This window comes from Chenopodium quinoa, unplaced genomic scaffold, assembly GCF_001683475.1.
Source record: "Chenopodium quinoa cultivar QQ74 unplaced genomic scaffold, ASM168347v1, whole genome shotgun sequence".
Classification (NCBI taxonomy): Eukaryota; Viridiplantae; Streptophyta; class Magnoliopsida; order Caryophyllales; family Amaranthaceae; genus Chenopodium; species Chenopodium quinoa.
Genome location: NW_018743252.1, coordinates 11,316,852 through 11,340,952, shown reverse-complemented (window position 1 = coordinate 11,340,952; position 24,101 = coordinate 11,316,852). Strand labels below are relative to the sequence as shown.

The 24,101-nt window shown below is 34.9% G+C and overlaps 2 protein-coding genes across 4 annotated transcripts; one reads left to right on the top strand and one right to left on the bottom strand.

The window, feature by feature from the left end:
* The first annotated feature begins 333 nt into the window (after positions 1 to 333).
* On the top strand, positions 334 to 6,052 carry LOC110735253 (zinc finger CCCH domain-containing protein 46-like). 3 transcript variants are annotated; one of them, XM_021915440.1, is made up of 10 exons: positions 335 to 875; positions 1,186 to 2,460; positions 2,570 to 2,746; positions 2,953 to 3,138; positions 3,227 to 3,318; positions 3,432 to 3,689; positions 3,837 to 4,008; positions 4,339 to 4,518; positions 4,894 to 4,974; positions 5,093 to 6,052. In XM_021915440.1, the coding sequence occupies exons 2-9, from the start codon at positions 1,289 to 1,291 to the stop codon at positions 4,925 to 4,927; spliced, it is 2,271 nt and encodes a 756-aa protein (XP_021771132.1). In that variant the 5' UTR covers positions 335 to 875; positions 1,186 to 1,288; the 3' UTR covers positions 4,928 to 4,974; positions 5,093 to 6,052. The 3 variants fall into 3 exon arrangements, with proteins under 3 accessions (XP_021771133.1, XP_021771132.1, XP_021771131.1); XM_021915439.1 differs by having other exon boundaries at positions 337 to 875; positions 4,297 to 4,518; XM_021915441.1 differs by lacking the exon at positions 4,339 to 4,518 and having other exon boundaries at positions 334 to 875.
* A 10,407-nt stretch (positions 6,053 to 16,459) lies between these two features.
* LOC110735250 (ABC transporter B family member 15-like) lies at positions 16,460 to 23,031 on the bottom strand. The gene is made up of 6 exons (XM_021915438.1): positions 22,336 to 23,031; positions 21,614 to 21,792; positions 20,879 to 21,336; positions 19,767 to 20,307; positions 18,453 to 19,364; positions 16,460 to 18,118 (listed from the first exon to the last, which is right to left on the bottom strand). The coding sequence occupies exons 3-6, from the start codon at positions 21,211 to 21,213 to the stop codon at positions 16,736 to 16,738; spliced, it is 3,171 nt and encodes a 1,056-aa protein (XP_021771130.1). The 5' UTR covers positions 21,214 to 21,336; positions 21,614 to 21,792; positions 22,336 to 23,031; the 3' UTR covers positions 16,460 to 16,735.
* Between the last annotated feature and the right edge of the window lie 1,070 nt (positions 23,032 to 24,101).

Here is a 24,101-nt window from a genome sequence, read left to right as displayed (position 1 = left end):
CACATAGCTCGATGGCAAGACTCTTATTCTTAGAATTAGAGGTTGTAAGTTCAAACCTTGTGATGAGAGCCACGTGTATTAGTATAGAAGATATAATGAGATTCATGACACCATTGTCTAAACATCTTTGATATAAATTGAGATAAGATGACAAAAAACACTCCCTTGCATGAATTTTATAGTTTATCTTAATTAACACTATGAATTAATTATGAAGTTTATATAGTCACATAAATAAATACTTAAGAATTAATTAATGAATCAATAAAACAAAATAAGAATAAATTAATATGAACGTTAGGAGAGCAAATAGGCCGAAAAGAAGAAGATAAAAAGGGGGTTTAGAGAGAGAAAATAACGAAGAAAAGAGGAGAGAGAGAACGTGCTGTTTATATGAACCAGATCTGAATCCGCTGTCTTCTTCTCACTCTCCCTTCAATTATAACCCCAACTCTCACTTCTCAACTTGACTACTTCTTTCTTTTACATTTTACATTTTTTTAGAGAGAGAAAAACACTTTACTTTCCTTTGTTTTAGAGAGAGAAAAAACACTCAACTAAAAACAATCATCTCTTAATAGAAGTTGAGAGTGAGAGCTCTCCTCAAACACTAGTAACAAAAATAAACAAACTCTCTCTCTAAAATCAGAAATTAAAAAAAAAAAAAAAAACCAGAAATTATTGAGTGTTTATTTTGATGGGTTTTGAAGCTGGCATAATGTTCGAATCGAATCAACTACAGCAACAACAAGGCGATGTTTCCGCAACGCTTGTATAGATGTTATGTTGGTGGTATATATTAGAATCAAAGATTATTGATTTGTATGAATTATATGACTAATTATTGTTCAAACTTCATGGAGTTATTATAACTGGTAAGGTTTCACTTCTTATTATGTTTTTCATTTATGAATTAACAAATTACATAAAATTAGATAAAAAGTAGCAGCAAATGCATGGGAGCTGTTCTGCAATAACTTTTTTCAGTCACTATTATATGCTTTTGTAAAAAAATAAAAATAATAATAATAATAAAATTCTCTCTCTCTTCTTTTTATTCAACTCCCACGAGAATACACTTTTTTTTTTTTTTTTTTTTTTGAATACTTTGGGCTTGACTTTCCATTATCTCACTCACACTCTTTTTTTTTCCTCCTTTTTAAAATTTTTTATTTTATTTTGCAGGAACAAAAAAGTTAATTGCTCCAATAATTAAGGTTTGGTGATTTATCTTCTTTTGTGGAAGAATTTGGAAACTTAGAGAAGAGAAAGAAAGAAAAGATAAGAAATGGATCCATATGAAGCAACAAAGGTAGTGTTTTCAAGAGTACAAAGTTTGGATCCGGAAAATGCTTCTAAGATTATGGGTCTTTTACTAATTCAAGATCATGGTGAGAAGGAAATGATACGATTAGCGTTTGGACCGGAGAATCTACTTCACTCCGTAGTAGTTAAGGCTAGGCAAGAATTGGGTATTTCTTCTCCAAATACGCCCTCTACTACTCCGTCTTCTAATGCAAACAACAATATTAATAATAATGGCAGTAGTAATAACTTTTCTAGTAGGCAGAATTCCACAAATTCCTCATCTTCTTCTAGATTTCTGCCTAATGGTATTAAGGTTCCTAGTTCTATTACCTTACCTACACTGAGTAGTCCTTCTTCTGCTTCTTTGCCTTCGTGGGGTGGTTCTGTTTTTGCTGATTATAGTCGTAACCAAGATGAGTTGATTAGCCCTATGTCAAATTCTGGGAATAGCTTTGCTTGTATGAGTTCTAGCAGCGCTAATACTACGTCGAACCCGTCTACCTTGAACCCTTCTACCCCGCCTTTTTATGTTAGTCGGAGTAGTGGGGGTGGTGTTGGGAGGGGTGGTGGTGAGTTGATGGATGAGTTTCAGCTCCAGGAGCAGTTGTCGTTTTTGAATGATAATTCTCCTACTCTCCGGTCTAAGAGCACCGACCTGTATTTCTCACAGGCCGAGCTCGAGATGGGTGGCGGAGTTGGCGACTTCGGTCATCACGGAGTCGCCAACTCCGCATCCTCCGCCTGGGGTGGAGGTAGTGGAGGACTCCCCCACAGGCGGAGTTGCTCAGTTAGTGATATTAACTTGGCATCATTGATGGATGACCCGGCTTCCGGGTTAGGGTGGAAGCCTTGTCTCTACTATGCTAGAGGCTTCTGCAAGAATGGCTCTAGCTGTAGATTTGTTCATGGTGGTGGGATGATGAGTGACTCGGATGCAGCCGCGGCTTTGGTGGGTTCGCCGAGTAAGCTAGAAATGATGGAACATTGCCATGAGCTGCTCAGATCCAAGTCCATGTCCATGCAACAGCAGAAGCTCATTGCTGCTGCCATTGCTTCAGCTTCATCTCCAAATTCTGCATCAGCTTCTTTTCCTTACTCAATGAGCAAGGGATTAAGCTTATTTGCTCAACAACAGCAAAATGATTCTCCAAGGTAAAATTTCTATAAATGGTACTAATAATCATTAGTAACAGCTTTTTTTTAGATTAGATTGGTGAAGTTAGTTTAATGTACTGACTATTTGATTGTCTTTTGATTGTAGAGCTGCTGCTGCAGCTGCGGCGGCCTTGATGATGGGGGATGATCTACACAAGTTTAGCCGGTCCCCTAGAGGGCTAGATAGCGGCCGGGGTGATTCGAGCCCGGCTTCGAGGCAGATCTACTTGACTTTTCCAGCTGATAGCACATTTAGGGAAGAGGATGTTTCCAGCTATTTCAGGTATTTGTTGTTACCATTGACTATAATTGATTATGATGATGATGATAGTGATGATGTCTTATAAATTATTATTAAATTATCATGCAATTTGATGATTATGTTGTTTAATTTCCTTGTTTGCTGCCTTGTATTTACAAATTAATGATTTACCCAAAAAGAGTAAAAAAAATCATTTTGATTTTAATTGATTGGCATGATTCTTGTAGCATTTATGGGCCAGTTCAAGATGTGAGAATACCATATCAGCAGAAGCGTATGTTTGGATTTGTGACCTTTGTTTATCCTGAGACTGTTAAGATCATACTGGCTAAGGGCAATCCTCATTTCGTTTGCGATGCTCGAGTTTTAGTCAAACCATACAAGGAGAAGGGCAAAGTGCCTGATAAGTTCAGGTAATTTTCGTCGAATTTTGACTAAAACTTTTATCTTTTGATAATTTCGCGAATATAGTTTGCTTAGATTTACTGGTATTTCTTCCAGGAAGCAACAACAGCAGATGGAAAGGGGAGAGTTCTCATCTTGTAATTCTCCCACTGCCCTTGATTCTAGGGACCCTTTTGATCTTCCACTTGGTAAGAAAGATTCCCAAAAGAAAAAATAAAGATAATCTTTTTATTCTGTTCATGTTGGAACTTGTATTATTGCACTTATTTTTAACATTATTTAACTTCAAATTGAATTTTAGGTGCAAAAATGATGTATGATACACAACAATACATATTGTGGAGGAGGAAGCTAGAGGAGCAAGCTGATTTACAGCAAGCTTTGGAGCTGCAAAGCCGTAGATTGATGGGTTTGCAGCTCCTTGATGTTAAGCGTAACCATCACCACCATTCGCTCTCCACTGGTGCTCCACCGATCCATTCTCCGACTCAGTCTCCTAACAGCATATTCAATCAGTCTCTCCTCAGCTCCGACCGCAGCAGTCCAGATGCTTCAGATGGTATACACTAGCTCCCTTCATTAATCTTTTAACATTAGATTCAGTCCAGGAAATTCAGTGCCAAATTGCTCAGTTGTTGAACAGCAGCATTTATTGTAGTAAATTTGTTAAGTTGTATTGAACGGATTGCATTTTTTTCTGCCCCAGAAAACTGTGGTAGCCCCCCACTTAATGACGCCAAACAAGCATTGCAACAGGCTATAAATGAGGTAACTGACAGAGAAAAGGAAGGTTCTGTTGGTGGGGAGGAAAATAGCAACAACTGCAATGGCAATGACAATCCATGTCATGAAGATAACATCATCCATTTACCCGAAAGGTGACTATTTTTACCTCCTTTTTCATAACCGATTCATTATTGGTTCGGAAGTTACCCATCTTAGAAATTATGTCACACACTTGAGAACCATAAGATTATGAAATTTCTAGGCAATGCATTTGTGATATAGTACGATTATGAAGATTACCCAATCTAAATTAGTTGTAAGCTAGGAGACTAAACATGTTGCAAACTTTTGGGACCAAAGTTTGCTTTAGTATAGATCAATTTTCAAACAAGAAAAATGCTTATGCCTTTTTGTTCCTTTTTTTGTGTTCATAAATGTAGCTTGGAGCATAATCTCCCTGATAGTCCTTTCGCTTCCCCTAGGAAAGGAGCGAGCCAGTACTTGAATACCTTTGTGGGTAACAATGTTGGTAGCGGGAGCGAGGTGGAGATGTTATCTAACCTAGGTACAGCTTCTGCTAACGGTAACGCCAAGGCTTCCTCCTTCCATCCTGCCACAACCGCATTGGATTTCAAGTCATCATGCTACTTCCAATTGCCTAGGTATACTTGATGCAAAGTGTTTTTTCTTCCATTTGAAAACAATTATTCTTTGTGAGCTATGCTACTGATATAATGAGGGGATGGACCTTGATATAAAGTTATTCTCCATGGAGAAAATCATTGGACACATAATTTTTTTTAAAATTTTTTGAAAAATAACTTGGGCTTTTTTATTAATCATGGGGGAAGGGCTCCACCAATTTTGAAAGCAGGTAGCATTAGAGTGGAAAAAGGCCTAAAATTATGCTAAATCTATCAACCCAAAATAATTTGAATGCTTTTGATACTCTCCAAGACTAAATTGGTACATGCATCTATTACTAGTTTTACTACTCCTTGATTACTAGCAAACTTAGTGTTGGGCTTTTGGTGCAGGTTTTCCCCTGGTCATGGCGCTATTGGTATGTAGGTAGCGGCTAAAAGGCGAGGTTTTGGCGTTATTAATCATTATTCAAGGTACGTCGTTATCACTAAATCTAATAGAATTATTTCCTTGTTACATCACTACAGCACGAAAAATTTGTTTATGTTTTGTTCTTTTGGTGTTTTTTTTTTTGCTTTTGTTATTTTACAGGAACGATTGAGAAAGAAGTGTGTTACAATCCATTCTGTATACCAGTCATCCAAGGTGTTCTTGTTTGAGGAACATAACATAAAAATAAAACTGAAAATAAAAAAAAGCTTCGCCACTGCCATCGCCACCACCATCATCACATTCGAAAACTTCCACCATCATCATCACCACCAAATAGTGTACCAAAGTTCCTAGTAGTTGTGTTAGTAGAAGTGGTAGTACCATAATTACCATACAATACATAAGATAAAAGGCAGTTAGAAAGAGAGAAAGAAAAGAAAGAAGTGGGGTCAGTTTATTTATGCCCTGTTTGTTTGTTGTACTACTATTTCTCCCCCAAAAAATCTCTGATTCTGTAGTTGGAAGTTTTGGAGTGTGGGGTCCACAGTAATACAACCCAAAGGTAAAAAAAAGAAAGTGAATGATTAGTGTGTAGTACTAATAATAGTAATAATAATTGGTCGCAGTAACTCAGCACTGTAATTTTCAACCTTCCCCTTCCTTTTTTAACCCTTCCTTTTATTCTCTATTTATGGGCTATTTTTTTGGGTAAAACAAAAAGAGAGACAAACAAGCCCTTAAAAAAATATAGGTTTTTTTAGTCTTTTTTTTAAAAAAATATAAATTACTAGGAAAAAAAAGGTCCTTATTTTGTACAGCCAAGCAGCACAAAGTCAGAACAAATAGCAATTTAACAACAGAAGAATTGGAGGAAATTGGAAGGTTGTATCAATGGGAAGGTGTGAAGCAAAATCTAAAGTTTGAAGAACTCAGATTATCAAGTATAAAAATAGAAGTTTGTAATTTTTTTTAGGGTTTTATTTAATTAGTTAAATTGATGTTATTATTGTATACTTCTGTAGACTTTCTCTTAAAAAAATGATGAAAGAAATAGAAAAAGGGAATTTATAATGGGAACAAGTCTCTATTTAAGTGCAATCCAGCTATGAATTAATGCTTTATATATACAAAATATATGTATATTTATTTATTTATATAATTTGTTGCCTCTTGAAATAGGACAATTTGTCTCCTTGTTGCAGCTTCATTTCCTCAATTACACAAATCCAAATTTGTCTTTTTTCCCCTATTACTCCCCCACCACTCTCTCATAACTCACTTTCATTTTAGATTAGTATCTTAGCCTATTTATTGCTTGGACAAATGACCTATATTATAGTTTGAGGTATACACTTCTAACCACTTTCTCCGTCCCTCTAAAATTGTCTTTTCCATGTACAAGCACACCGACAAAGAAATTACTTAGATTATCCTATTAGTCTACTCTCTAATCTTTCACAAGATAACTCGTTTAGAAGCCTAGACACTTGAAAGAGTGGAAGAGAGGGATTTTCAACCTCAAATTGCTCCTAGTGGGATCAAACCTTAAGATTGAAAGATTTTTTTTCTTGTTATTACTAGGTAACACTTTTTGTTAGATTCATTCAATATTGTGATAAAGATCCATTTAACAAAAATGTATTTCAACTTAATTGAAATAGGGAGAATAAAACGTTGGCTAATCACAAACAGTGTTTTATCTTTTGTGTTTAGAGAGCCGCAAAGAGTGAGTAATGAAAATCAATCTTAGGATCACCTGAATCGAGAAATGAGCTCTAATCATCTGAGTTATGACACGCTGGTCTAATCACAAACAATGTAGCATATGGAGATGACAATGAAAGTATATACACACAAATCATTATAAATGGAAAATAATGTGGTGAGAAAGAGAGGGTAGGGGCCAAAGCCAAGGCCAAGAAGGAGAGTTTCACAACAGAGAAGAGTCACATGGGGGAGCTGACAGTACATGTGGGGTCAATCTTATTTATATTCAATTTAATTTCTTTTTATAATTTTTATAATTTTTTTTTTAAATAAAGGGACCCGTCTCTTGTGGGTTTGATGGTGAGACCCATCCACCAACGCCTCCCACCCCCCATGTGAGTGATGCCACCCTCCATTATAACCCAAACAAATTCATTTGTGGGCCCCACCTTTCTCTCTCTATAAAACAACATACTTTCTCTTTCTTACTTTCATGGCAGTCAGTATTTGACAGGAAAAGACATTTTTTATGGATTTTTCAAAAATTAATTTTAATAAATTAAAAAAGCAAAAAAAATGAAAAAAAAATGAAAAAAGGGGTTGGTTTTAGATTAGATGGGATGCCACACGTATGACAAAGTGCACGATTGCAGGAATCTTTAGGGCTCTGTGTATTGTGCCCTGTGTCACTGTTTATGTATGAGATTTTTTTTATTATTATTTTTATTTTTAATTTCCCTTTAATTTTTCTATAAATTAAAATAAATTTAATATATTTTATTGGGTTTTGAATTAGCGTAATCTTGTTTATAATTAGATTGTTAATTGCATTTTACTTGGGAGTTTGTAAAATAATGTTATATTTGGAAGGTTGAACACTTGAACAGGCTGGCAAAGGAAGATAAGTACAAGAAATAGGAGTATCCTATTCCTTTGTTGAGGAGTTTGTAAGTTAAATTTTTTAAAATGTTTTGCTTTTGTTTTGGACTTTTGGCTCTTTTGGTTTGAATGACTTAATTAAGTAGAATTCTTTCCTAATCTATCTATTGTTTAATTAGATTTGGCTGTATTATCATAACTTCATTAACTGAACTAAGGGACTAATAATCAAACGGTTGGATGCTATGATTTGCATTCAAATATTTTTATCTAGAAGTTGAAAATGAAAAAATCAAGAATAACTAAGGCCCTGTTTGATTCACCTTAATTTTGTTGAACTGAAATTATTTTCACTGAACTGAACTTATTTTTACTGAACTGAACTTAATTTTACTGAACTGAAATTATTTTTACTGAACTGAAATTATTTTTACTGAACTTAAATTATTTTTACTGAACTGAAATTATTTTTACTGATTTTCTATTATAATTCTTCTTTAAGAAAACTGAATTTTACTGAACTGAACTTATTTTTACTGAACTGAAATTATTTTTACTGAATTGAAATTAATTTTACTGAACTGAAATTATTTTTACTTAATATTATTTTTTAAGGTGAATCAAACAGGGTCTAAGAGTCTGTTCTCATTTACTGAATTGAACTGAGCTGAGTTGAACTGAACTGTTTATAAGAGAAGGAAATTAGGAATTGAACTGAAGTGAACTAAAATTAAGCCGAAGAGAACAGACCCTAAGCAACAAGTGCACCAGTCCAACAAGAGTTGGCTCAAGTGGTAAGCAGCTTGCTGACGCTTAAGGGAGCTGAGGTAGTATAGCCAGGTGTGCAACTCGGGTCGGATCTAAATATAATCGGAGCTAAACTTCAGTAAAGCGAGTGGGGTAAACTCAAAGCCAGTGCACCAGTCTATGTGTATTTTTGTCATAAATTCTCACTTTACCTCATTTTATTAATGTATTTGATGCGTATATATGTTAATACCATCACCCTAACTAAATTTATTTGTAAAAAAAATACATCTTTTATTTAGTACCAGTATTATATGAATAGTAAATGACCTAATAAGCTCTAGCTAGCTTTGTGTGGTAGAAATATAGAAATGATGAGAAATCTTAAAATCTAATGCTTTTGCTTAAATATTCTTTTATTTGGATCATTAAAGAAAATCTTAAGATTGGATTTGTTTAGAAATGATGACTTAAATTATAGTTAGCTTATGATGATATATACTTTTTCCCGCGATTTAAATATCACAATGTTTACACTTTTGACGTCGGTTAAAATCTTCTATTTAACTACATATGGTGAATAATTATACGTAAGAAAGAATATAGTTATGTCTCTCGTGAGATCTTGTTATTAGAGTCTTAGAATTCATTGTCTTGATGTATACATTCACAATCCTGAACTTTTATTATTTTTACCATTATATAATATAGACAATTAGAGCATACTTGGTAAGAGATTTTGTTGGGTTGGAAACAGATTTAATTTAACTATTACCTTTACCAAGTGTTTGGTTACAGGGTTTGGGTAACAATTAGCATTACCTAGGAGTAATGGTTCCCGCCTGTTTATTACCTCTCTAAAAAAACCTAAGGTAACAACACTTATCCTCTTCAAACATAAATAATGGGAGTTAGGTTTAAGTGATTCCATTCCATACATATTAAACCAAACAAATAAAAAGATAAGAGTTAAATAATTCCTTTTCTTCCTCTTATTTATTTCCTTTTCACTCTACTTTCAATATATATATAAAACAACTCCTTAAAGTTTAAATTGTGCTTTATGAAGTCCAACCCATTTCAATCAAGTTACAATATCAAAAGAATGGAGAAAGCATTATATCTTGGTTACTTCCACCCCCTTCCCCCCTCCTTTTCTATGACTAATGAGTAATGTCTTTTCCTTTCCCTCTTTTCACCAATTCATATTGTCCCCTTAAACTTTTACACCGGTAATAAGGAGTCATCTTAAACTTTCACAATATCCCTATCATTTTTATGGCCATCTTAAATAATTTCATACATTCTTTGTGATTGATTAAAGTTTGAACATAGGTCATTTAATTTGAATGGAGTTAAATTCAAACTAATTTGGTCAAATGGGATTGATTTGATTCCACACTAATTTTAATTAGCATTTATATAAATATAAATAGATCAATTTTAATAAAATTTATTTTCAATCTAGGTTGGTTCGAGTTCAATAAATTAATTTTGTATTAGATCAATATTTATAATTGGATGTAGGGTACATTTGGGTTTAAGTCATGCAATTCAAAATGGAAATAATTTGTAAAGTCCAGCGATATATGTACATGGTGGAAATTATTAGATATTGGTTGTGTAATGTAAGACGTATTACATTTGATGGTTTTACAATGTTTCACAATGTGAGGTACATCTCAAAGGAGGCAACATTAGGCTAGAAGGAGGATATTGGTTGTGATAGAGTGGTGGTTTTGATGGAGTGGCGGCTAGTATCGTGGTTAATAATTATTGTATAGAGCTAGCTAAGGCAACAACGTGGTTGAGGACTTGAGGGTGGTGTAAAACACGCACATTTTAATTGAAAACCATCCACTTAATCTCTAATTTATTCAAAACCTACTTTATCTCCTCTTTCATTGCATAGCCACCGCCACATCAGACCTTTTCTTTCTCCTCTTCTCCCTTCACTGCCTTATCATCCCTAACCTAGATCTCCTCTCCTTGTTACATATCGTTCCTCCTTTCCTTATTTTGGGTCGAAGCTTTAATTTGAGCCAAAAAAAGTTGCACCCAAAGCCGCTATTTTGGGCAAAAAATAGTGGGCTTTTCGAACCAGGCTGAAATTTATAATAAAAAAGGGTTTTTCTAAGCTTTGCCCCTCAAGTGTTGGGTTTTTCAGATTGTACCCACGCCTTTTAACTGAAAATTCTATGTTGTTCCCCAAAACTGCTAATTTTTAATCAGTTATACCCCACCACTAATCCTAAAGTTAACACCGTTAACTTTTGTTAATATTACAAAAATAAAAATAAAACCCTTTCTCCTGCAAATCCACCCACCATCAACCCTTCCCTCCTCAAAACCCACCCACCTACCAAGCGAACCCCACTCCAGCCACGGGACTTTACCCAAGCCATCGCACTCACCCTACAAACCGCACCCAGCAAACCACCAGACCTAGTCCCTTAATGTGCCACCACCGCCGCCGTTCCTTGGATAAATTACGACCAAAATTAAATGAATATTCGTTCAAATTTTAATTGGAAAAAACAATCAAAACAAGTTTTGTGTATTTAATCTCAAACTAATTGAACCAAAATTGATGAATTAACAATGAAAATTTAATTGGGGTAAACAAAAATTAGGGTTTTCTATTGTTTGGAACCAAACTATTTGATTTTAAAAACGATAACATCAATTAACAACTTAATTTTGCAATTTGAATCTAATGAAACTAAAGCCCTAAACTAATTTGTTAAAAATTTCAGCAAATTTTCGAACAAAATTCCTCCATTCATTCGAACACTTTCTTTGGTGTGGGTGAGGCGATATCGATGTTAGGGTTGTTGGTGTGTGGCAGTTGTTGGTGTGTGGCGGTTGCTAGGTGTGGTGGGTGCTGGGTGTGGTGGTGGTTGGGTGTGTTAATTAGGGTGGTGTGGGCTGGGTCATGAGTGCTGGGTTTTGGTGGTGAGGGTTGGGCCGTGAGTGCTAGGTTTTGGTGGTGAGGAAATATAAAATTTTACGCCAATAGCTAACGACAACTTAATAGTGGGGTTACATCGTACGCACTAAATTAAAGGTACCTTGGGATTACAGCGTGGAATTTTGAAAATGGGTGAGTACAGCTTGGAAAAGTGAATACCTTAGAGGTACTGTGTAGAAAAACCCAAAAAAAAAAATTTGTTTTTTGATTGCTTAAATTCTGAAAAAAAAATTTAAATATAAAAGTTTGGGCCTAAATTTCTGCCGAAACCCTGCCCTTTTTTGGATAGGGCTAACTTTGACCACCTCTACCTTCTCTTTATGTATGTGTGCTACGTCACAATGCCACGTCATCATCCAAAGTATATGTGCCACGTAAGCTAGCCACTTCATTTAACAAAATAAAATATGCTTTTGAACAAGATTTGAACCCATAACCTCCAATAAATATAAGTAATACATTCACCATCTCAACCAACTATTATTAATGTTTCAAGCTGCACATAATATTTTAAACTCCTTTCATTTATTAAGTAAAATAAAGGAAATATAATTTATTTATTTTTCACAAGATTAGAATATAAACACATATGATGTAAAAAAAAAAAGTGACATCCGAGGCAACGCTCGAACCACTCACACACTTACTATACAAATAGTCGAACATAATTGCTAAATTAAAGCAAGAAATACACAAACTAGCAACTCGGGGCATCGCTCGGGGTACACACTAGTTAAAATTATAAATCGAGCTGCTTATAATTTGTAAATATTATTACATACATAGTATTCAAAGCCATTATTTGTTGATAGATATCATTAAATTAATACAAAATTATGACAGACTTATAATTTATTATTTAATTTAACGAAAAAATATATTTTTTGAGTAATTAATGAAAAAATAACCCAAAATAACAAGTAAAAACCGATGCAAAGAAAATAAATAAATAAAAAAAATATAAAAAAAAAACTCGACAGCTCGTCGTTGACAAGGGTGGTGCCTTTGCCATGGTAAGGGTTAATAAAAATTCACTTGTTCAGTTGTTCTACTATGTAGGACACTAGTCACTAGGGCACATGGCTTGATCAAAAAGTGAGATTAGATGAGCTAGTTATTCCTCCCACATCTATCAATATAACAAACAGAGAAATATTCACCAAGCTTGTAAATCAATTTCATAAGTCATTCCTCTTTATTCAACGTGAGGCATATCATGCATCATTGACATGAGTTTTAACTAAACTAAGGGCATGTTTTCATACGTTTATTTTTAGTTCGGTTCAGTTCAGCTCTTAATTTCCTTCTCTTATAAAATATTCATTTCAATTTAGTTCAGCTGAGTTCAGTCAATGAGAACATGCCCTAAAATGTGTCTCGAGTACAACATTGTGCTATAGTTAAGAGGTGGTAATGAAATATGCAATTCAAGTGATGTATGTTGAGGTAAATTTGATGTAAATTAGATATGGATCATTTAGCATCTAACTCATTTGGATCAGTCAACTTTATTTGGAATCAGGGCACGCATGTTCTGTTCAGCTTAATTTCGTTTCAATTTAGCTCCAACAATTCAATTGAGTTCCTAATTTCCTTCTCTCATAAACAATTCATTCAGCTCTATTCAGTTCAGTTTAGCTCCAATCTGTTTAGTTTAGTTGTTTTCAGTAAATCGAAACATGCCCTCATTCATGTTCAATTTAGCAAATATAATATTATAATAACTTAATCAATATAAATTCTATTATTTATTGAATTAGTTATGATAAATCTTGGTTATGATCAAAAACAGAAACAGATCAATAAATTCAAAAACAAACTAGTCGAATCAGTTACGACTGTACGAATCAATTTAGTGAGGTCTAGCTACATTCAATCAAGCTAACATTTGGCTTTTAGAATGGGTATAGGCAATTCTTCCCAAATAAAGTAGAAAAATGGTCCCATAAAAATAGTCACAATTAAATCCAGAAAAAGTCAAAAGAGATTCACAAGTGTTCTGTAACCTAGTCAGCCTGTTGAAAGATTGCAAAATAGATTGGTCATTGGATTATTATTATTGGAATGCATGTTCATAAACTTCAAATACCCCAGCATTGCAACTCATGATACTCAATTCATTATAATAATTTGCTAGCTATTATGTTACTAGTACCCCACCATATATTATTTATGTTAATGTCTATAACAATAATTTCATCAATTGTTAAGCAATTCATGTAGGTGTCTTGTAGCATTTGGCATGATATCATTCAAACTCAGCAACTTAACTTTACATTTTGTAGTGTATCTACCTTTTTCATTTTAATGTTCTCTTTTCATTTTTTAGGGTAATTTTGGTTTTGCAAGTACAGACATATTCATTTCCAATAACATTGAACATGTTGCATGCAACATGTTAGGTAACTACTATCAATAAGTAATTCATCAAAAAACATACTAAAAATAGTTAAAGTAAAGCCTAATTAATGTGGTACACACTTACTTTGCTTCAAGGGAAATTGAAAAAAAAAAAAAACTATTGTAGTTTCAATTAAAGGTTGATGTCGTGATACTACCACGAAGACCATGACCAGACCTCAAGCTTCACAGTTTTTTTTAAACTAATGTTTGCTTGTCAGATACTTGCTATATACGTATAGAAGCACAGTCACATTATGTTTCCATCATTATCACATCGTCGATCATGACGATCAACATAAATATTTTAGTAACCTAAAATATTGCTAAGTCTTGATTGTTGTATAATTGTATATACTAGTATATATAAGCACAATCTCTCCAAACATTAAAAATCTAAATGGGGACATCAACCTCAATTTATTATTAGAGGGAGTGGAAGAAAGAAAATTTAAAAGGGTTTCAGGTAGGTTTTAATGAATTTAAATTATAACACAATTAGAATGAGACTAATACAGTGAAAACTTTAAAGTAAAATAATGCTACTACAATTAACCTAAGCCAAACAAGGTGTCCACTTTTAGACATATAAACCTGTTTATACCAATTCTTTAAGGAATTTGTCACCATCTTTTTTGCCCCTTTTGATTGACTCTAAGGTCATTAGGAAGATAAAAGAAATTGCAAAATTAAGGATTGAATACGTACGAATTTCCGCAGCTAATATTGTTTAATTTATAATTAATCACCATTTTTAGGCTTAATCCAATCCACCTAATTTCCCTGATTATAGGTTGAATTTGACAGCATATTTTAAGATACTACAAGTGACTGTCACTTTCTCTCGTTTTGAAGAGATTGTTTTGTGTGATTTTCATGAGGGTAGTATGGGAATTTGCTATAATTGAATCTATGTTTTTTTTGAAAGGCATAATTGAATCCATTTAGGACTTGTTCACTTCACCTAAAACAAGTAGATATGGTCTGAATTTTTTAAGGTCTGATCTGATTTTTTCTGATCTGGTCTGGTTTTATCCGATTTAATAATTTGACTAAACTTTGACCGCATTGTATTACTAATCTTTAAATAAAAACATTATCAAAATGGATCTGGTTAGATTCGTCTCATCATGAACTTTTTAAATATGTAATTTTATTATTTTTTTTATACACAATTAATGATATTTAGCGATAAGTAAATGATAATCAAAAGTTCTGATCTGGTCTGATTTGAATCTTTCTGATCTAGTCTGATATAATCAGAATTTATTTAAGAATAAGTAATAAGTATCTGAAATAAGTTGAAGAGAACAAGTCATTAGGATAGATAAAATAATGTTTAGTTCATTTTATTTAGACATTTTTTTCCCATTATTACATTCTTTATAACTGCTTTTACCTTGTAATGTAAAGCTATTTTTTATTTTTGTTTTTTTTAAATGCACCCTTTTCATTATTAGAGGATCAACTCAACTAAAAGTTCCGTTCAAAAAAAAAAAAAAAAAAAAAAACTGAAAGTAAAAGAATTTCAAATTGATGGTCGATGTCTTGGAATATGCTTTATATTTTATTACGCCCTAGTTGGTTTTGAAGTATGGATGCAACATGGACCCTTTTCATACTGAACGCTTAATATTTCACTTTAAAAGGAGGGGTGGATGAGATTCGAATATGTGAACTTTGTGTCTCATTGATTCTGATATCATTAGGAGTGAGCATGGGGCGGATACCCGTACCATTAGTTCTAACGGTTCGGGTACCCGATAACCAATATCACTAAAGTGATATCCATAAACCGAACCGATAAGTTTGGGTACCCAAATTTTCGGAACGGTTATTGGGTACCAATAAAGTATCCAATAGTGATAATTAAACTTAATAAATTATTTATTATGATAAATTTTAACACTAATTAACAACAATACAATATGATCTTGACCAAATTATTAATTATATTACTAATCATTAATATTGTATAGTGATTATGAAGTAAAGTAAGAGTTTAGATTTTGGAAAAAATAGATTTAAGTAGGATAAAAAACAAAAAATTGCTTATCGGTTCGGAACGGGTAACCGTTAATTTTAAAATGATACCCAATAACCATACCCGATAACAAATTATCAAAACGGGTACCCAAACCGTTATGATTATCGGATCGATACCCTAATTTTCGGAACGGTAACGGAACGGATTTTCGAGTTTTCGGTTTTTCGGGTAGTTTTGCTCAGCCCTAGATATCATAATAGAGGACCAACTCAAGTACTCAACAAAACGTTTAAGCTAATGCTTGAAGCCTACTCAAATTTAGGGCTGCTCACTAGTATGATAATAAGGATTAAGGAGTAATAAACTGACTCAAAAAACGAACATTTGAAAAATCATGGCTCGAAGATTGGACTAATCATGCTAAAACCAACACTAACCCTTAACAATACTCAAAATTTAGCTTGGACCTTTTTAGACATACTTCTATGATTTTAAAATAAAAAGTGAATGTCTTTTAATTTTTTTTTTTAGTGTCACATAGGCGAGTGATGAAAATCCATCCCAAGATCCCCTAGAATCGTGAGAGAAGCTGTCATATGAGTTACTTCTTACTCTCATTAAGATCTTGATATACTTCTTCCGTTTTTTTTATTTATTTATTTTTAAAATTATATCACAACATTAAAAGTTTTACTCTATTTACACACGCACATTTCTTTGACCGTCTTTTGTAATTTATACGTAAGAAAAAAGCATTTTTGTTAAATAAGTATTTCGGTATAATATAGAGATTAATTTTTTCATTATTATTTACAAAAGTAATTAAATAAATTACTGGTGTTCCGAACAAAATGTTTATTGGCAATTTTGTAAACCCCAACGTTATACTAGTAATAATAAATGAACAAAATAAGTACAAATCCTTCTAGCATAGCATAAACAATTAATTATTTTAGAGGTTTAAAGAAAACAGAATTGATTCAATTGACGCTCCTCATTGGACCTCATATATCTGGGCTCTAAAGTCTAAATGAACAAGCAAATACATGTCAATACAATACTTCGCCTTTCTCCAAATTTATATAGTACTACATTGCACATTTCTAATTATCTACTCCAAATTTGAAGGATGTGGTGTGCCATGAAGGTTCACCAAAGAATAATAGGCTCCGTTAGGTCCATTAGCCAAAAGAGAGGAATGTGTACCTTTCTCTACAACCACCCCTTTCTCTAACACCGCGATAAGATCACACTTTTGTATGGTGCTCAACCTATGTGCCACTACAACACTTGTTCTACCAAACATTACTCGTTCGAGTGCCTCTTGCACAGTACTTTCAGACTGGCTATCAAGTGCACTTGTTGCCTCATCTAACAATAGTATTGCTGGGTTTCTTAGAATAGCTCTTGCTATTGCTATTCTTTGCTTTTGTCCTCCTGATAATTGAACCCCTCTATCTCCACACCACGTATCATACCCGTCTTTTAGTCCGGATATGAAGCCATGAGCGTTAGCTGCCTTTGCAGCTTCTATAATCTCTGATTCATCAACCTCATCACTAGCTCCATAGGCTATATTCCCCCGTATGGTATTGGCAAATAATGAAGGCTCTTGGCTCACTAGAGCTATATGCTTCCTAAGGGACCTAAGGTTATACGTCTGCACATCACGTCCATCAATTTTCACAGACCCCTTGAGAGGAACATAGAACCTTTCGATCAATCCAATAATAGTTGACTTACCTGACCCACTTTGGCCCACTAGCGCGGATGATTTACCAGCCTCAATATTTATTGAGAAGCCTTTGAAAATCACAACATCGGGCCTAGTAGGGTATGAAAATTGTACATCTTGGATTTCTATGTGACCACTTATTTTCTCAGGATGGTATCCGTCAGAACTGTCGGGATCAATCTTGGTAATACGGTCTAGGACTGCAAACACTGATCCAACAACATCCACACCCTTGGCAAGGTCTGAGGTCATGCTCCCGGCCTCAGCAATGACACGCCCGGTGGTCACTAAGATTATGATGTTCTGGAACAATGCCTTAGAAGTTAGAAGACCATGAGCCATTAGCCTACCACCATACCAAAAATCAGCGGCCCAAACAAAAATGTACATGCCCTGAGAGGCTCCCAGCCCAAAACCTGCATACCATGACTGTCGAATACTTTCCTTTCGAGGGCCTTCTTGTGCCTTCTCAAGCATTGCTAGGATTCGGTCCTGGGACGAGAAAGCAGTGACTATGCGAAGGTTGGATACAGCTTCAGCAGCCAACTTGCTACTGTCATTTTGTGCCTTGCTTGCCTTCTTAGACATGTTTTTAAGTAAAACCGCCCTCGCGTAGTAACTAATTATAATTAGGGGTTGGGTTGCTATCATGAAAATGGCTAGCTTCCATGAAATGATTAAGCCCATGGTAACTGCAGTTACAACAGCGGAAATTGATTGGACTATGAGTGACATCCGATCTCCAACCAACGATCTTACCTGCAAATAGTCAATAAATGAGTTTACAAGTCACAAAAAAGAGAAAAAATTACTTCCTCCATCACTTTTGATACGTATTCTTCTTTGGGAGTCTCGATTTTATGGTCACATTTAAGGAGGTTAATCGAGTAATGTTTAGGGGTGCTTTAGAGTTAATGAAATGACACATTCAAGGCATTTTTCCCATATAAGGTAGCCGTGAAAATAATAAGGTAGACTACACTATTTCGCTAACAAAGAAAAAGGCACTAAATATGTAGTCCTAAAGATATAACAGAATACAACTAGCACATCGAAATGGAACTATTTAGTAGCAAGGTGATAGATAACTTACAACATTGGCATCTATAGCAAGCCTTGAGCAAATAGCACCAGTACTATTTTCATCCTGATCGAACCACCCAACCTCAAAAGCAAGCATTTTAGCTAGCATCCTTTCTCGTACTCTCTTAGTTAAGAACTCCCCCATATATGCGAAGTTGTAATGTTGAACAATATTCACTATAAATGAGAGCACAGCCAATCCAAAAAAACACCAAGCATAAATCATAGTCTTCCTCTTGATCTCTTCTTTATCTTCCAAGAAATATACGGATATCAAAGACCCCATAGTGAATGCATAAAGTGGTTGGACTGCTCCAAATAATATAGCACCCAAACAACCCAAAATGGCTTGTTTCCACTCGGGTAAGTTCAAAGACAACAATCTACCAAGTGATGGGACAGGCAATATTTCATCTCCCTTAGGCTTGGTATCAAGTTCATTGGCAAAGTCATGCACCGATTTGACTGAACTTGAGCGACTCCCTAATGAGAGTGTACGGCTACTCATGCTATGTCTTGTATCCACATTGTAAGACATAGGTAAGTTTGAGGTGGAAGGGTGAGACAAAGTCCTTTGATTATCATTAGATTTTTCCATCTGCTGTAGCCGGACTAATGAAGTGTACATCCCTTCCTTGAGTTGGATCAACTCATCATGGGAACCGATCTCCATCACCTGGCCATTTTGGATAACGGCAATAGTGTCAGCATTACGAATCGTGGAGAGTCTGTGGGCAATAACTATTGTGGTTCGTCCCAAAGCAGCCTTGTCAAGTGCTTCTTGGACAACTCGTTCTGACTCGGAGTCTAATGCACTAGTTGCCTCATCTAGGAGCAGGACACGCGGTTTCTTGACTATTGCTCTAGCTATTGCTATTCTTTGCTTTTGTCCACCTGACATTTGGACTCCTCTTTCTCCAACCTGCAGACATGGTGCATAAAAAATGAGCAACATTTACTTCACCCACATCAAATATGTTGTACTTTATACATCAACACCAACATTATCTCAAAACCCCTTCGCGATTCCAAGGATGTCAGTGGAATAAGAGAAGGGAAAGTGAAGACGTATACAACCTTACCCTCACTAAAACAGAGAAATTATTTTATACTTGCATATAAATTCACTATTCCAATATGAATCACATTGTCACATATTAATATTGAACTATAGTATTCATTGTATGTCTCTAAGAGATTGTACTATAATAATCTTTAACAGTAATTAGACATTACTTGTTCTTTAGATAATATTCCAAGAAGAATTCAGCAATGCTCAACACTAAGAATGACTGGATACATGTGCAAATTATGATGCATATACCTGTGTATCATAGCCCTGAGGCAATTGACTGATGAAATTGTGAGCATTCGATGCTTTTGCAGCTTCAATGACCTCATCCATCGAAGCATCTTCTTTGCCAAAAAGTATGTTCTCTTTAATTGTAGTCGCGAAAAGTGCAGGTTCCTGGCTGACTAACCCCATTTGTGATCTCAACCACTTAAGTTGAAGTTTATCAATTGACACCCCGTCTAAAAGTATTTCCCCACCGAGGGGGTTATAAAACCTTTGAAGCAAAGCTACTGCAGTAGATTTCCCTGAACCACTCCCTCCAACTAATGCGACTGTTTTCCCTGCAGGAACTTGCAGTGAGAAGTCGCGGAAAATTATTGAATCTGGTCTTGAAGGGTAAGTAAAACTGACATTCTTAAAGTCAACTTCCCCAGATATATTATCTAAGGTCAGCCCATCCATTTTTTCCGAGTCAATATCCGGCACCCGGTTTATCACTTCCATCATCTTCTCTCCTGCTATAGCAGCTTCTGAGAAGTATTTAATGTTCGGTAAACTGGAACCCAGAGCTCTGTCGATAACATCAAAAGATAAAGAAATGAAGTAAGCAACAATAGAAGTCAAGAAGAAATTTTTTTATTGCATGTTCATGCAAGCAGCTTATCCTACTTTCATACTGTAAACACCAAGTTTATTTGATTATTGGTGTCACCATGTCATATTTATCTAAAAAGGGACAATATTACTAGTTAATTTAATGATATTTTAATGATTTTGGGATCATCTTTAGGGTCTCAACAGGTATAAAAGCAAGTCATAAAAGAGAGAGAAATCGAGCGTGTTACGATTTGTAACCCCTAAATTATCAGTTGAAATAATGTTTCTGTTTATTTCTTTCCTCTTTACATTAATATTGTAGGTTGGTTTTTATGGTTTACGCACATGCACCACAATTCTAAACTTCACAAATCACAACACAGAGATTTAAGTCTTTCGTAAATTAGATTGTTCCCTAATCGATTTCTTATTTTCTAACATTAAATTAGAGGGAGAGCAACAACAATATGTTTCAAAGGAAGCTAGCTAGAATAAAACAATAAATTCAAAAAATTATATAAGGGAAAATGAGCAAAAGAACTTACAGTCCTCCCACACAAAGGGCAGCACCAACCATATAAATGGTACCACCTTTAGCAGTGTGGTTTAAAACAAGTTTGGTACCATACCAAGTACAGAAAGCCCAAACAGCAAAAATTACGCCGTTGCTACCAATAGCGACACCCTTAGCCAAACCTTGTCGGAGTCCCAACTTCACTGATCCTTCCAAAGCAGTTGAGAAGTTAGATAATGTTTTCTGTTCTCCTACAAAGGCATAGACTGTTCTTATGGAGGATATTGCTTGTTCTGCTATGCCTGCAGCCTTATTGTACTCAAGAGTCAGCTTCCTAGATAGTCCCATCAATATCCTTCCGTACATCAAGCCCGGTATAATAAGGAAAACTACGAAGGGAAACCCGACTATTGCTAACCTCCATAGCAATGAAAATGCTACCACATAGCTTGAGACAAATAGGGATGCGTTCCTCACAAAATTTGGTACCTAATTCATCAGCAGAGGCAGCATTGGATTGCAAAACTCATGTTAGCTATATACAATTCTACGGAGTACAATTTATCATGGATAACAGAGATGGACTCACAGTCTCACATTATCAAGGATGATGTGATTAATGACAAAAAATTTCTTCATGAGCTTACACACAGTTTCATAACCATTCCTACAATTTATGACTGCTTGCTAAATGCTACTTACAATTTCATGCAATAGCCAAGAGGGCAAGAAGGAAAATAAAAGGCATCATAACAAGAAAGTATACCTTTTCACTTATTACACCTTGGATGAGAAGGCTATCATTGGTAACACTGATGATTACTTCAGAAGTACTACTAACATTTAAATCAAAGTAACCCACATCTTGCCTCAACACTGCTTTCAAGTATTTATATCGCAGTCTCGAGGCTTGTCTTTCAGCTGTTCTCGTCCAACAATATCCCTCTGAAAATGGCAAAACCAAACAAATAAAGCAATTACATAAATAAACCAGATTGTAAATATAGCACTATAGGATAAGCATCAGCCTAGTCACAAGTTTCGGGTCAGCTACTAAACTCTACTCTCTAAGCACTCCATCCGTCCATTCTAGTAGCATTAAGACTCATAAGTCATTTTAGTCACTTCATATAAACATTTGTTACAAGAATTTTCCATGTTATATGTATAGGTTTTTACTCACTATTGCGGATGATTTCACAAGGATGACTTAGGTTGTTAGTTTTATTTTGAATCCCATTCAGAATATCATAACTTATCTCTAGTTATTAGGATGTCTTAGGATGATAAGCTGTTAGTGTTAAGAGCCCAAATGAACCTAATGAGGTCAAGGTAAGCCAAGGAGACATATTAATGTGCTTTGATACTTCGAAAAGGACATTAAACATCACAAGATTCACAATGACACTCCTCAACAAAAAAAATAAAACTCTATAATTTCAGCTTAAGTTGCATGTCAAAGAACTGCAGAGAGTGTGGAGCTATAACCTTATGCCGGAACCCGAGCGTTGACCATGTTTTCCGGCATTGACAGCCTCCCTGTATTTTTCCTCTTTCTCCCTCACCAACACCACCCCACCACCACCACTACCTCATTGCCACCCTCACTAACGCCATCTCACAAAAAAAAAAGAAGGTGAAGAACATATTTTTTTTTGAAGAAAGAAGGTGAAGAACATTAACTGGGTCAATTGCTGGTTAATTTTCTGTAAAAACCCTGATACACCTCTCCAATTAACTGGGTTGGTCTCACATCTAAGAAATATGAGAGCAATCGCCCTTGCATTAGGGTGCTCGCTCACTGCGGCATTTCATCGAACAGGTGGTGTGCCTCTGAAAACGAGCAACAAATTAAACCTATTGCCATTATGTACTCAAATAATCAGTGAGCAATCTGAATTGGGTTTGAAGAATTCGAGCTCTAATGGCGAAGAAGCACCCAAGATGTTGTCTTTTAGAATAGAGAGGCTTCCAAGAGGGGAATCAATTGGGTATTTAGTTCAGAAATGGATGGCTGAAGGTTTTCTTGTTCATAGGATAGGACTATAGGAGTGTTCTCTTTCCCTCTATTGGGTTTATTTTTGTTTTCATAAGAATAGACTTACTTGGTGATGGTGATGGTGTTGGTGAGGGTGGCATTGTGGCAATGAGCTGATGAGGTGGTGTTGGTGAGGGCGAGGTGGTTTTATGATATATATATATATATATATATATATATATATATATATATATATATTCTTCCTCCGTTCTGTTAATATTGCAACAATGGACTTTTTGCACTATTCATTACTCTTGTTTGACCATATAATATGATTTATACGTTATGCAAAATATAGTTATGTGAGATCTTATTGGATTCGTCTCATAAAATACTTTCACAGTATCAAATTTTTATAATTTTTACGCTTACACAATTATAGATATCTAGCATATAAAATGTGCATTGGGATGCATAATTTCCTCCTTGTTGCAATATTAATCGAACGGAGAAAGTATATAGTATAAAACCACCTCGCCTTTTCTCTCACCAACACCACCTCTTTTCTCATAAAACCACCTCTTTTCTCATAAAAAGGCGAGGTGGCATTGTGTTGTTTATATATATACGATACCCGGGTTGTTTATGAACTTTTAAGATAAAATTATATTATAATTCAATTTAATTAAAAATAGAATTCTAAATTAATTAATTTTTTTTTTGCTACAAAGTCTATCTATATTGATCCAACGTGGTACGACATTTGGTGAAAAATTAAAACGCTAAATGATGTTGTCTTATGGCCTAATTATAAGTTTATTATTTGGTATTTTATCAAAAGTAAAAGGGAAATTCTCATTGGTAGCCTCGTACTTTTGCGTATTTTCATTGGTAGCCACTTTTTATATGAATTATATTTGGTAGCCGCCAACTCTTAAGAAAATACTTCCATAACCTTATTGAGCTAAAACCGTTAGTTGATTGTTAAATTTAACCAAGGTTAGTTTTATAATAATTTAAAAATACTTAACTAAGGTTAGTTATATCATAATTTAATTAATCTTACAAAAAATAAAAATAACAACCCTTCCCCTAACCAGCCAGCCACCCCCTGCCATCTCCACCTCCATTGACGGCGCCGTCGCCCAAGCTTCCCCTCCCACCGGCGCCCACTTCCCGACACCCCGACCCCAATTCCCGACAACCCGACTCCAATTCCCGACACCCCCAGCCCTAATTCCCGAAAACCCCAGCCCCAATTCTCAAACACCCAAGC